At 51.6% G+C, this 13,520-nt stretch overlaps 2 protein-coding genes across 3 annotated transcripts in view; both read right to left on the bottom strand.

Moving 5' to 3' along the window:
- PFDN1 (prefoldin subunit 1) overlaps positions 1 to 4,081 on the bottom strand; it is a 34,423-nt gene extending 30,342 nt beyond the window's left edge. The window contains exons 1-2 of one of the 2 annotated variants that reach the window (XM_026857962.1): positions 3,988 to 4,081; positions 3,667 to 3,833 (exon numbers count right to left, since the gene is read on the bottom strand). In XM_026857962.1, the coding sequence (XP_026713763.1) occupies positions 3,667 to 3,833; positions 3,988 to 4,020 (200 nt within the window). In that variant the 5' untranslated portion in view covers positions 4,021 to 4,081. The remainder of the gene's footprint in view (positions 1 to 3,666; positions 3,834 to 3,987) is intronic. The other variant, XM_026857963.1, reaches the window with a different exon arrangement.
- A 3,105-nt stretch (positions 4,082 to 7,186) lies between these two features.
- On the bottom strand, positions 7,187 to 11,381 carry LOC113485279. Its single transcript, XM_026858339.1, has 4 exons — positions 11,198 to 11,381; positions 8,981 to 9,136; positions 8,776 to 8,868; positions 7,187 to 7,669 (listed from the first exon to the last, which is right to left on the bottom strand). Exons 1-4 carry the CDS (start codon positions 11,273 to 11,275, stop codon positions 7,427 to 7,429), a joined length of 570 nt encoding a protein of 189 aa, XP_026714140.1. The 5' UTR covers positions 11,276 to 11,381; the 3' UTR covers positions 7,187 to 7,426.
- Between the last annotated feature and the right edge of the window lie 2,139 nt (positions 11,382 to 13,520).

Below are 13,520 nucleotides of genomic sequence, written 5' to 3'. Positions count from 1 at the left end.
TACAGCTGTTGCCATAAAATACTATACTTGCACTAAGTCATTTTATAGGGACATGATATAATAAAGTAACATACTTGCAGAAAACCTTAAACATATATTTGTACTACAGTTTTTGCTTGATTTTTACTGTCTTATACTTCATTTTTGTAATTGTTCTCCCATTCAGTGTAGAAGTAAACTTATAATAGAGCAATATCAAACCAAAACTGACTATTTTGGCATGGCATGAAAAACTGCAGTGTTCTCCTCACTGTGTTTAGCACAAGTGCTGGACATTTTCCTTCTGTAAATAATTGTCCAGGTTATGGGTTAAAAGAATGTAAAGGGAAAGATCTGAAATATTCAGACAGAATTCTGAAGCTTAAACTTTCAGCATAGTTCTCAAGAAATATGATGATATCAGTTCACAAATAGCTTAAGCAGAAGTTCAGCATAGTGGTAGTCGTCTCAGGCTACGTAACAGGCCTTTCAAAAGAATATGAAGTAACAGAATTGAAATGTATTTGGAAAGATGCCACCACTCAGATGATATCCCATCCTCACGGATATGTACAGTACACAGCAATTCATCATCTCATTCTACGTGGCACTGACATTTCTTGTGTCAAACCAAAAATAGCTATAGCAAAAGTAAACTGAGGCCAACATGTGGAGGCCAGTAAGACCTCCACATGTTATACACACTACAGTATTTTTAAAAAAAAAAAAAGAGACCTAGTTGAAATGACAAACAGACTTTCACATTTGCCAGTAGTGCTGGGAAAGCCTCTCAGAAGGGAAGGAGGCTCAAGATATGGGTTCAGAGAACAAAAACCACACAACCGCTTTCCAAGTAGTGCAGAAGTGAGTACTAAATTAGGCAGACTTCCTCCCAGGATGCAGAACACCACCACAGTTCCTTAAGCCTTCAAATTCCATGGAGGCCTAGAGTATCTTATCCTACAGAAGTCTATGCACTAGCCTTCTGCACATACCCAAAACCACAAAAACTGGAAGAAAAAAAAGTCAGATAAATTCTTTCATAAGCCAGATTCTAAGTAGCAGCTTAAATGGGTTAAAGAAGAAAAAAAAAGAAAGGCGGGGAGGAAGAGTTGAGCACAGAAATAGTTTCAAAGAATTTAGCTATTCAAACAAGCTGTCAGAAGATCACCAATAATCAGTTAATAGTGATGCAGACCTTCACCCTTTCTGGATAACTGAAACCAACTGGAGGTCTAACACTTACATGCCAGGCTATGCAAAAGAAATTGAGACACCATATAGAGCCCTTTGGTGGCTGAACTCCCACATCTGTGCAAGCCAATGACACCAACAAATTAAAAAATCTGCAATTCCAGTTCACAGAACATAGCTTAGTCCAGAAGAACTACAATGGCGACCTCCTTTGGTCTCCAGTGAACACAAGATGCCACCCTGCCCTTGCATTTCAACTCCTGCTCCAGGGCTGCTTTACTTTGCTAAAGGCCAAGATTTCAGCAATAAATTCTCTACTATGGGTTGGAGTGGGCTCCAGGAAGAACCTTGTGTCCTTGGTGCACGTTCTCCAGACTAGGGAGTGACACAGGTCACTCCGGAGCATTATTGCCAGTTGGCAAGGCAGCCTTCAGCCCCATGGCCAGAACAGGCAGAGCTCACAGAAATACCATATCAAGCCAAGGCAGGGGGGTGGGGAAGTGAATGAGTAGTATTCAGAAGAGCTCTCAATCTATATTTGCATAGCGACTAGTACAACAAAGCTCATGAGAAGTTCAGCTTTTAAATATTGTCATAATGCAAATATTTTTCTAATAGTGCCTCTGCCATCCCTGACAAGTGAGAACTGCTTGCCATACCTCTGTGTGGTCATGGAAAGGCATGCAAAAGAAGACCCTTCAGAAGACAGTCACTACTGCAGCTGCTCCACACAGGGGAAGTGCAAATGGTTTAGGACATGAAGAAGCTAAGTATCTCTTACTCCTAAAGTAGAAGGTAGAGCAGAAAGCAGGACAATGCATTTCAGCCAGTGCCAAAACACCGTCTGCTACCCACATCTGATTCACAAGCAGGATTATTTTATGATAAAGTCCAATACACCCACATTTTTAAAGTTTCTTGAGGAAATTTCCATATAGGAGAATTATCCTGGACTTCCCAATTTTGAAAAAGTTTTAAAAAAACCTGACTCCGGAATTATCTTCTACTCTTCATCTGTCTGCTCTGTGACAAAACCAAACAGAAAAAACCCTTATGAGTTGTCTCATGGCTGCTCTAACCAGAAGTGTTTGCTATGCCTACAGCCTGCCCAGGTCAAACCAGTCACCTCTTGTAAATGACAAATATCTATCTCCTTTTAAGGTACCAGTCACTAGCATCCCCACACAAACCCACCATTTAACTCACCCAAATGGAAAAGTTTATTTACTAGGAGTCAAGAAGGGGACTCCATCACACTGAACACTTCCATTAGCCTGGGTACAACTTCATCCGAAAACTTGCAACAAAGGGCAAACTACAAACCATTCCTGGCTTCCCAGTCCCAACACCTCCCTACAACTCAATCTGGAGATTGCATAGTCAGATGGATCCGGGCACTTGTAGATTGGCCTGGCTTATCCTGTGATGGTCCACTTGGACATAAAGATGGGTTAAACACAGGGCGGGGAAGAGGTCAATAAAATCACCCTTTTTTGCAGCAGTCAGAGCAGATTCAGCGTTTCGCAAAACCACATCCCGAGCTGACCTGATCACTGTTACCCAACTCACAAGAAGCAAGAGAAAAATCATAGCACTCTCAAATCAGAAACACAGAAATCTAGTGAAATGTTTATCAAGTAAGCACATTTCAGATTTGAAACTGCTTGTATGGTCTTGTATTAGCAGTGCATTGTGGAAGTTAATCAAAATGCATTGCTTCTGGTTTAAGGTGTTCCATTTGACAGCCATCCAATATAAGGAAGCACATTTTTATGAGTGCACTGGGACTACCTGTATAAGCTTTATGCTCACTTCCAAGGGTTTAAAAAAATCCAGGCAATGTCAGTTAGATCCATTCCCTGGCACAATACTGCAAAGGGCATTCCTGTAGAACATTTACGCAAGCAAAGCCTGAGCACATGAACTGTGCACAGGGGTTTTCCAAAGAGGCTGGCGTAAACTACATTGGAAATGACTGATGATGGACAGATCTGTGAGAGTCTTCTCATAAATGCTGTTTGACATTAGAATGCTGCTCCGCTAGTCCAGATGACAAACTTTACAGAGATGGCAGACAAGACCATCACGACCAGGAGCAGAGCCAGCAAGCAAAATCACAGAAAGCCAATAGCATTTACTACAGCCTTTCTTCAAGGCAGTTGGTAGCTAACCCCAAGAGATAAAGCTCAGTAAGTCTCACTGCATTCTCAGGCAGATTGCTAGAAGTCAAAAGGAAAGACGAGAAAAATTAAACAAATGAACATGCTGAGAGAAAGCTGGCATGTTCTTTGTAAAGGGAAGAGCCTCCTGCACAAATCAGCTGCCTAGAGGCCTCTTAAACAGAGGCTGAGGAGTTCTCCCTGCGGACATGGCCATAACCACGGCCTGGCTCCCCGCAGAAGGCAGGTCCATCCCTGCAGGAGCGAGCCGGCTGCTCCGGCACGGCGAGGAAGCCCCAGCACCGGCTGGCCCACAGCCCGGGCAGGTACTCACATCCTCCCCACACCCTCATACATGCGGGTCTCGTCGACCAGCATCATGACCTCCGTGTCGGTGAGATGGGCGTGCTTCTTCGTCTTGCTCAGCTGCTCGATCTGGATGTCGGCCAGCTTCACCTTCTGCTGCGTGTCTATCACCTTGGCCTGCAGCTCGGTGAACGCCTGCGGGGAAGAGAAGAGAGAGCGGCTATGAGGGGCAGCCCTTAGCGGCTGCGGCCGGGCACGAACACAGCCCAGGCTGCAGAGGCGGAGGAGTAAAGACGGACACCCCCGAGCCACGGGAACGCCACACCGCCCCCCGCACAGCAGCTTATACCTTCTTCAGCTCCAAGTCTACGGGCGCCGCCATCTTGTCCCGCAAGGCGTCTGCGCGGGGGGAGCCGGTACCGCCTCCTGGTGCGCAGGCGCGGAGGGCCTCATTCCCAGTTCTCTGCAACCTCCTTTCAGGTTTCCTTGGAGTTTGCCCAGATGGGCTCAAGTAAGGTGTGAGATCATGATTATCAGATGACTTTTGGGTGAAGGTAGCAAAAACTGTGCCACTCTGCAGCCAGAAGCAGGCAAGGGGAGCCTGCTGCAACGCTCCTATTAAAAAGCAGAGTGCAGGATCCAAGCTTCAGGGACCTCCAGACCCTGTTCTCAGAGCACAGCTGCCCTTTTCAGTGCCTTCCCCAGCTCTTCCCAGCCGCTGCAGCTGCCTGCCTCCCCTGGCACAGAGCTGGACCTGGGGGACAGTCCCCCCTGCCTGTGAGGGCAGCCACACACGGTGTGTGGCCTTCTGCTGTGCCCCCAACTCTGCAGGCACCTGAGGGGATTTGTGTCACCTTCTCTGCAGTGGCAGTGAACCCATGGGTGATGCCTCACTGTGGCAAAGCCCATCACAGGCTCAGGGCTTAGCAGCTGGGTGAGGAGTTGGGCAAAGCCAACAACCTGTCAGGAGGAAAATCAGCCAAACGGAGCTGTGCACAGGACTGCTGCCACCTGCTTCCAACGGGAGGCAGCAGAGGCGGTTCAGCCACTTTTGGGGTGTCTCTTTGGCTGCCTCATCCCTGCTCCAATCCACTGCTGCACCCTCCATCCAAACCCTGTGCAACTGATGGCCAAAGGCATTTGAAGCACAGCTTCCAAGGCACTGGGGCAGGTAGGGGAGAATTGTTCATTAAACTGACTAATGCAGTATATTGCAATTTCTTATTAAATCCACATTTGGGATTTTGGAGGTCTCCTAGCTTTGATCCTTGCTCTGGAGAGGAGACTGATGAGAAGCTGCAGGGCTCTCCTTCAGGCACGTGGTCTCTGTCCACAGTGAGACCAAGAGAGCCCAGGTGAGGGGCTGGGGGACACACCAGGTGATGGTGTTTAGTGGCTGGGCACATGTTTTGTCATCTGTAGAGAGGCACAGGCATCAAGGGGATCTAGGAGAGATGCCGGAGGTCGCAGTATAGAGTCAGTGACAGAGGCAGCAAGTGGGCTTGACACTGTGGCAGTCAGGAAATGCTGCAGCTGGTGACATGTTTGTGTTCCTGGATCCATGCCCAAAGGAGGGTGAAGGTCCAAGCTGCTGAGCTGGGGCTGCTGGAGGCCACTGCCTGCCTTCACCAGGATCCCCGCCAGCACTCAGCTTGGCAAGCTGCTGCAGCAGCCTGCTCCTGTCCAGGGGGGATGTGGAACAGCTGGGTGTTGGAGGCTGCTTTCCGGGCACCCCATTTCTGCAAGCACGGTTAGACAAGCAGCCTGGCCCCCCCCCCCGCAGTGTGTGTGCATCCTGGGCAGGGCAGAGCCCCATGAACCTCCTGTTTCGTGTCCACAAGCACTGAACTGGGGAGCTACTGCAAGGTCTTCATCTCTGCCTTAGCCAGGAAGAGAGCATCCATAGGGCTGTCAGATTTTCCCAGCCCAGCGGGGCAGAGGGACCCAGCCCATGGATCCAGCCAGCTTCCCACTCCCTGCATCTCCAAAATGTCTCCCATCTCTTGGCCTGTTAAATTACCATCTGTGGGCAGCCCAGCCTGCACTTCTGGCCTGCAAAGTGGACCAAAACAGCCTTGCAAGGAAGAAGGAGGGCAGAGAGCAGCTGGGCTACAGGCTGTCTGCAGGAAAATCTTCCAGCAGAACTATTCCCAGTGCCCACCAGGGTGGCACAGAGCCCCAGGCATGCAGCACTGCCCACCCTGGAAGGCAGAAAGTTGGTGGGGCTGGAGCAGGGAACAACTCTGGGAAGAGGAACAGCAGCAGCACAGCAAGGCAGGGATGCAGCCAGGCAACCTGGAGCAGAGAGGCCTCTTGCACAGGAGCTGGAGGCATTATTTACTTAATAGACATTGAAAAAGGCCAAAGTTTGGAGTCTCTTGATTAGACTGGCACTCCCACATAGTTAAGGTTCAGGTTTGCAGAAAGTAGAACCAGTAACTTGTTTCCCAGGCTCTGGGACTTAGGCCACTGCAGCTGCTGGGGCTTTTACTCTCCAGGTGAGAGCACAGTAGGGTGCCCATTGTCACCCACCCACTCCCATCCACCACAGCTGTGCACTTTAGCCCCTCCCTCTTGGGAAGCACTGGAAAACCAAAGTGTTCCCCCTTCCCATGCCCCAGGCTTTGCTACTACAAAATTTAGCAGCTGTGCAAGAGGGATGAACCTACACACTCACTTCCTAAGCAACCCTTTGCCCAGTGAACATAAAAGCTTATTGCCTATTTTGGCTAAAGTAGGCCAAAAAGCTCTGCAGCCTACTCACTTGTAGTATGCTTTGGTGCACATTGTAGGAACAGGAGTGGAAAGCACTCCCCTTTGAAAACTGAAGTTTGACATCTGCTGAAGGGAAGATGCCTGGAGGAAAGCAGATTTGCTGCAAGGAGGGGAAGCCCTTTCTTTCTGCTTCAAGTCTCTCTACTAGACCCAGCATCTCACCCTGATCTCAGCTACCCCCACTAAAGATCAGGGAAGATAAAATAATGATTTAGGAGTTATTTTTACTGCAAAGTCAGGAATCAGTTCTCAATCACCCTCTGAAATGATGCTCACTGGAATGATCCCAGCCCCAGGTGCCTGCAGCCACCCCAGGAACTGCTGGGATACCCTGCGAGGGAGGTGCGAGTCCACATCTTGATTTTTTAGCCAAATGCTGGCTTAAAACTAGGAATCAGTCCCATTTAGATTGATCAGTGGCCAGAGTGGCTTCACTCATACCAGAGGCAGCTTTGTGTGATGAGTAAACATCACATCCCTCCCAGGGTATCAGCTGGCAAAGATGCAAACCTCCAAAGAAACACAAATGGGGCTGGCCTGGCTGCAGGCTCCTGCAGGATGTATCCTGCCACCATCCCTTTGCACCACGCTGCTCTGCTGCACCCCAAAGATGGCACAAGCCAATCCAGCAACCCCTGCTGTGCACTCAAGACCTCTGCCACTGGTCACAATATGCCACTAGAAAGGGCATGTTGCTACATGCAGTCTTCAGAGGTCTGACTCCTTTCCACCTCCATCATTAAATGAACAAGCCAAGTGTTTGTAACAAAGTGTTATTTATTAGAATATTACATTGCACTTAAAAAATAAGGGAGGTCTGATCCTGCCATCTTGACCTACATGAAGAATGCAGGGCCAGACCCACAATAAATATAAATACTATGTACAGTTTATCTAAAATAAATATATAATTTAAAATGAAAAATATCTTGTTAAATAGCTGTTACCCTCCCACCCCTCCTGCACCTCAGAAAGCCCCGAGCCCATTCTCCTGGCCTTTCACAGTTTGTTCCTCAACATGCACCACAGTGGATGGAGAGCTGCCAGAGAGCCCCTCTGCTGCCAGCAGGCCGATCCCTCCTGCCTCCGCACAGCCGCCGGTCAGCGAGCGCCTCTCCCGAGCCCGAGCTCCCTGCAGTGATGCCACTATCCTGCTGCTCCAGCAAGCTCCCAACCATGCTGCAGGCTCCCAGGGCCGGTGCTGGTTCCACAGCTCTCGCCTCTTCCAGGAGGTAGAAGTGCAATAGTGCCGACTCCTGCACGAGAGTGGGGAGAGCTCACAACACAGCCCCAGGCTGCTCTGCCTGTGGCATGGCTCCTGCATGGCATGGACAAGAGGTCTGTCCCACCCAGCCTGCAGGAGAGCCCTCGCAGCCACCAAAGCACACTCATTGCCACCCAGCAGGACGGGAGTCAGGACGCTGGGGAGTGGTGGCTAAGCATCCCATCCCAACATCCCTTTCAAGGACCACAGCACTATCCACCCCAATAATCCCCAGGGCAGATGGACAGTGATGAAAACCTTGTGCTGCTGAACCCCCTTCCTCAAAGTTCAACTCCTATGAACAACTAAAAATCCCATCCCCAACACTATTACCAGCATTACAGAAATTCTCTGAAGGCATTACATTTGTGAGGACACAAAGATTTTCTTTTTTTAAAAAAAGAAAAAAAAAAAATCACTGTAATACATAGGGGCACATCTAATCAGGGTTTGGACCAGACGAGAGGAAGGCTGCAAGCTTTCCAGCACCGGGCCACAGCCACGGGGCCACCCCTGGGGCAGAGCACACCCCACCGCCCAGCCAGAGTAACATCACGTGGGGCTGGCATCAAGATCCCCCATGCCCTGCTGCAAGGCACTACACTAGTGTAAGCAGTAAGCAGAGTGGGAGTGAAAAGGAAGGGTTTTGGTGTTTTTTTTTGGTTTTTTTTTTTTTTAATATATATAAATAGAGGCAATATCTAAGGAGGGGAAGTGACTCAGAGGGTCAGAGGGAGCAGAACAAGTGAAAGAAAAAAAAAAAAAAACAGAAGCAGCTTACCCACTGCCAAATGTCCCTGAAGCATGCAACAGCAGGGCAAAGCAGGGAGTTCAGGTTAGAAAGGAGGAGGTGATGGTGGCTGGGGGTGTCAGGCGACAGAGGCTTGAGCAGGAAGGGGAGGAAAGGCAGCTGGAGCCCTATGGGGCTGTCAGGCTCTTGGGCCAAATCCAGTGAGTGCTTCTCCAGGCTCAAACTGCCTTCAGCTCCTGCCTGGCTCTGGCATAGGATCCACACAGTGATCCCAGCCAGCAGGAACAAGCAGAGCCCCCAGATGTCCACCAGCCCCACCACTGCCCCATGCCTGGCCAGGCACTCACCTCGCCAGCACCTGGCATCCTCAGTGATTCACACTGATGCCCAGCTTGATTTTCTCTTCGTTTTCTACATCGTATACACCCCTCTTGTGACACCTGTAAAGCCAAGCAAAGAAATGCTCAGAGCATGGAGAAGTCCCTGCCACCCTCCCCTGCATGTTGTCTTCCCAGGGACACAGATCCAACAGCTCTGCCCCATCCCGCTCACCTGAGCATCAGCAGGGCTGCTATGATGACGAGACACAGGGAGGACAGGACAACAGCAACAACAGCCAGCGCTGTGGTATGGTCGTACGTGCTTGGGGGGTGCTCTACAGGCAGCGAGAGGCCGTGACATCTCTCTCCATGATATCCTGGCTGACATCTGGGGGAGAAGAAAAGTCTTAAAGGCTGGTGGTGACCAAGCACAGAAGGTCATTGGGTTTGTGGTGATCAGGGACAGAAGGTCATTGGGTGCCTCATGGAAAGGAGCTGCTTCTTTGCTGAGCTTTAGCTAGGGCCCTACCCATTCCCCTTGGTCCACCTCCCCTGAGCTGGGAGGTCTGGTGTCACCATCACCTCCTTGGTACTCGTAGATTACATTTCTCTTGCCCTAAGCATCAAGTGAAGACTCCTAGAAAGGTTGAACTCCCTCCAGTAGAAGGCACTGGGGTCTGTGCTCTTCCCAATCATCCCTGGGCAGAGCTGGGCTGCCTAGGCCACCTCTGGAAGTGGGAAGTCCCACACAAGGGAGCAGAGGGGCAGCTGGACCAGAGCTCAGCACTTCCCTCAGAGCAGGATGTCCCTGCACACCCTGCCAACCAGAGAGGTGCCACCTCCCTGCAGACTCAGGAGGTTACTCACATAACAGAAATAACATTCCCCAACAGAGCTGCAAGGCTGCCAAACCTCCCTGTGAGTCAAAGCGCACTGATGCGACCAGATATATCTATATATCACTATATCCAGAGTCACGGACCCTCCAGCTTATCTCTAAGATAGGGTCTCAGCCCAGCCCTCCTGCCTGTGCCAACATCACCTCGCAGCCACAGCACCAAAGCTGGGCACAAGGCAGAGGTGCAGGACCCAGCCTGGCACCATCCTCACCCCAACCTGCACTTCAGATACAAACCCAAGGAAGCAACAACAGGGAGACCCTGTGACACGGGTAGCCAGCCACCAAGAGCATCCACAACTGAGTGTCACCAGCCAATACAAGGCTTTATTATCAGAGGGGACAGGAGCAGTTGGCCACTGTTCCTAAAAGCCATGATGGCTCTGAGGAGATGTCACGCAGGGATAGGCCACCAGGTTGGAGAGCCCCAGCTGGCCCCTGGCCCCCTCCTGCTTGCCTGTGTCCCAGGTATTCTCACAGCCCCAGGGATCTGGGAAGGGCAGAGATGTGGTCAGGGGATGCCTGGGTGTCCCAGTCCCAGGCAGAGGGTGCTGCACCCCACCATCACACTGTCACCCACCAAAGCTGAGCCGCAGGGATCTCCTCTTGCTGGCAGTCCCAAGCCCCCCATGCAAGGGCCCAACTTCATGACAGTTTCCAGACAGCAGGAAACTAAGTGGTTCAAGGAGCTATGCAGAGCCTGATCCCCGAGGATTGCAGGGCGTGAGATCTTGTGGGCACCATAAGCCAGGGAGCTATTATCTTCCCCAGGCTCTGGGCACACTGCTGGGTGGCTCAGAGGATTGATAGCAAAGAACAAAGCCTCTTACATATCTGCCAGCTCAACTCCTGCCCACGTCAGCAGGGATCAAATGTGCACCCCTGGGTATTTCCCACAGTAGCAGTGCTGGATACAGGTGCCCCAGCAGCAGGCAAACGCTTTCTCCTCCATGTGCCTCAACTAGTCCCTGCTCTCTACCTGCAGCCCAGAAGGGATACATAGCCCTGTCCTTCACCAGGGCCAAGGGACAGTTTGGGTGTGGCTTTGGCAGACTGTCCTCAAAGGTGCTGTCTTCAGTCCCCCTTGCTGGTGCCACAGTGGAGGTGTCCTCCTGCCTACACCAGCACACCCTGGCAGCGATGGGAGCCCCAAGCTCTCAGCCAAGGCTGGCAGCAGCACAGGACGGGGGGACATGGGCTTACAGAGTCAGGATAGGGTCTCACAAACCAGACCCACAGAAGACCTTGGCTGTGAGACCCCCAGCCCCTGCTCACCACCCTCTGAACCCCCACTGCCACAGGTCTCCGTGCAGCAGCTCTGCTGGAGCTTGCTGTGCTGGCAGGGGATGCTGGGTTTCAGTCTACAACAGATTTTGGTGGGGGGTGGACGTTGATCAAAAAGCACAAGGAAGAGGCCAAGTCAGAGCCGTCCCTGCACAGATGGGGAACATGGTCTAAAAATATCTCCTCTGCTCTTCCTCTGCCCGGCCTGGAGAATTGAAGGAACCGTGACTAAGGCTCCCTCGGCACAGGCACACGCCAACAACTCACATGCAGGACGGAGCTCCCAGCTCTCGGATATATTTGCATTCTCCATGAATACAGAAATCCTTGTACTTCCGCAGGCATGGGTCTCTCTTCTTTCCCAGGCCTTTGCCTTTTCTTCTTTTATTCCCGTTCCCTTTTTTCTTGGGAGTAACCAGGCCTTGAGGCTTTGACAGGAAAGCAACTGGAAAACAATTTGGAAAGACAGCAGTCAGATCACCTCCATGCGTCAGCCAAAGAGAAGGCAGAGCAGCAAGCCCTGGGTTGCTGCAGCCAACTCAGCCCTGGCACTCCTGCAGCTTTTTGTGCAGCAATCTGCCCCCGAGCAGAGGGGGCTTTTTTCCTTTTTTTCTTTTTTTTTTTTTTTTTTTTTTTCAGCTTCTCACAAATATCATGGCCTTTCCAATTCATGAGAACAATTCTCAAGGAAATAAAGGAATTGGGGCAGGGAGGAGGGAACAGAGCTTTATGCATCTCAAATGTTACTCTTGTATGCACCAGTTTCCACTGAACACAGAAAATTGCTAATTGCCCCTTTATCTGGCTTTTATTTCCCTGATGAGCGTAGTCTTTTGTAAGACCCTATTAATAGCTCTGATGGACTCTCCTTCCTCTGGGTACAAGGATGCCTTGTGCACCCAGAGCAGGATTAAGAGAGCAAGCCTGGCTTAGTTTTTGGTTTTGCAGAGCCAAAGAGGTGGCAAGGGCAGCGTTCCCATTAATGACAAAGGTATGTTTTAATTGCAGTGCAGAGACTGGTGGCTCTTGGTGCAAAGTGATCTCTGCTAGGTTGGTGGGAACCAGAGCACTGAGCTCCTCACCTGGACACAGGCCAGAGCCAGCAACGTGACTGGAATAGTTTTAAGATGTGTAGATGCCAAAAAAATGAGCCCCCAGTTTGATCTCGCAAGGTATCAAGATGCTAGAGTGCGCTCACTGCTCAGAGAGGCTTTTCAGCTCCCCCCAAACCATGGCATTGAATTCCAGCGAGCCTGGGGAAACATGAACTAAGGCCTGTGTGGCTCAGGGAGGAGCACAGCCGAGTCTAACCTGGCAAGTTGTAACCTGCCTAATTCATTCTCAGCCACTTCCTGATGTATCCAGCGCCTCTCGTGCGGCAGCACACCAGTTTTGCACCTAGCAAAGTTATTTTGTGATTTGGACATCATTCACACCATGCCTGGAGAAAAGCAATACTTCAGGAAACTGACTTGGAGAAACCCCCAGATCCAGGTGAGGTCCAGGTCTCTGCCCCAGGCTGGCAGCAGAGGCTGTCCCTCCCCTGCAGGTTATCTCCCAGCTTCAGCCAGAAGACACACAGTGCTTCTGATCCCCCCAAGCCACCTCCACTGTTACCACCCCTCCTCCTCAGGGTTCTGTCCCTTAGGGCAGCCTGAGAAGATCTGGAAGATGTTGCTGGTAGGAAAACTGGTCCAGCCCAAGTAGGCAGGGGGATGCTGCTGCTTGCCCCCTACTCAGGCACTCTAGAGGCTGTGGCACAGAGAAAGGTGCCAAGGGGCAGCCCTAGGACATGGCCCCTCCTCAGGGGATGCACAGAGGAGTAGGCTGGGGCATCTCCCTCCCAGCAGGAAGGGTAACTGTTTTCTGGGGGCTGCATCCCCTCGCAGGTGAGGGGATCAGCCCAGTTTTGCAGGTTTCTTTTTTTGTCTAATGGCACAGCCAGAAAGAAGAAAAAAAAAAAAAAAAAGGAAAAAAGGGAAGATGAACTGAACAGGGCAGAGCATGCTCCTCCTGGTGCCAGGTTACTGATCTCATCACGACACATGTGCAAGGCACAGGTACAGGTCGCCCTCCTCAGCCCTGTCCCAGCCCCACAGAGGCCCCGGGACACTCTCCAGTCCTGAGCCGGGCGAGAGGAGTCAGGCATGAACCCCCAGCGAGGCGAACAGAGCGGCAGTGTCCCCTCGCCCCCGGAGCAGGGCTGCCGGCTGACTACCCCTGCCTAGGTATGAGGAGCAGCCGGGTGTAGGCGGCGGGTGAGTCATAGCGATCCCCTCGCTGCCGGCCACCGTGGCCACCATGTGGAAGGCATCACGTGCCCACCGGCCGGGGGCTGCTGTGCCCGTCCGAAGGGTTCTGCCTCCCATCTGGTCGAGGAGTGGGAGGCACAGGAATGCTCAGGAGCCTCTTGCCAGGGACCTCAGGGCCAAAGAGAGCCCCTGGCACAAGGCGAGGGGCTGCTACGGCCCACTTGCTCCGTGGGGGCTGCCCCCCCCAGGCACTCGGTACCGGGGGCTCCCCCGCAGCGGCTCCGGATGTGCTGCTGGGGCGCCCGCGGGGCTGAGCCGGGCCCGGCCCGGCCCCTCTG

Source organism: Athene cunicularia (assembly GCF_003259725.1).
Source record: "Athene cunicularia isolate RWA chromosome 13 unlocalized genomic scaffold, athCun1 chr13_part1, whole genome shotgun sequence".
Taxonomy (NCBI): domain Eukaryota; kingdom Metazoa; phylum Chordata; class Aves; order Strigiformes; family Strigidae; genus Athene; species Athene cunicularia.
Note: the sequence above shows the minus strand (reverse complement) of the source record. Positions and strands in the feature narration are given on the sequence as shown.

Excerpts from the sequence above, each read along its gene's own strand:
- LOC113485279 (XM_026858339.1), bottom strand. The coding sequence starts at position 11,275 with ATGCCTGCGGAAGTACAAGGATTTCTGTATTCATGGAGAATGCAAATA. Across the intron at positions 9,137-11,197 it reads CTGGGAGCTCCGTCCTGCAT|ATGTCAGCCAGGATATCATG; the intron begins GTGAGTTGTTGG and ends CTTCTCCCCCAG. Across the intron at positions 8,869-8,980 it reads GCAGCCCTGCTGATGCTCAG|GTGTCACAAGAGGGGTGTAT; the intron begins GTGAGCGGGATG and ends TTGGCTTTACAG.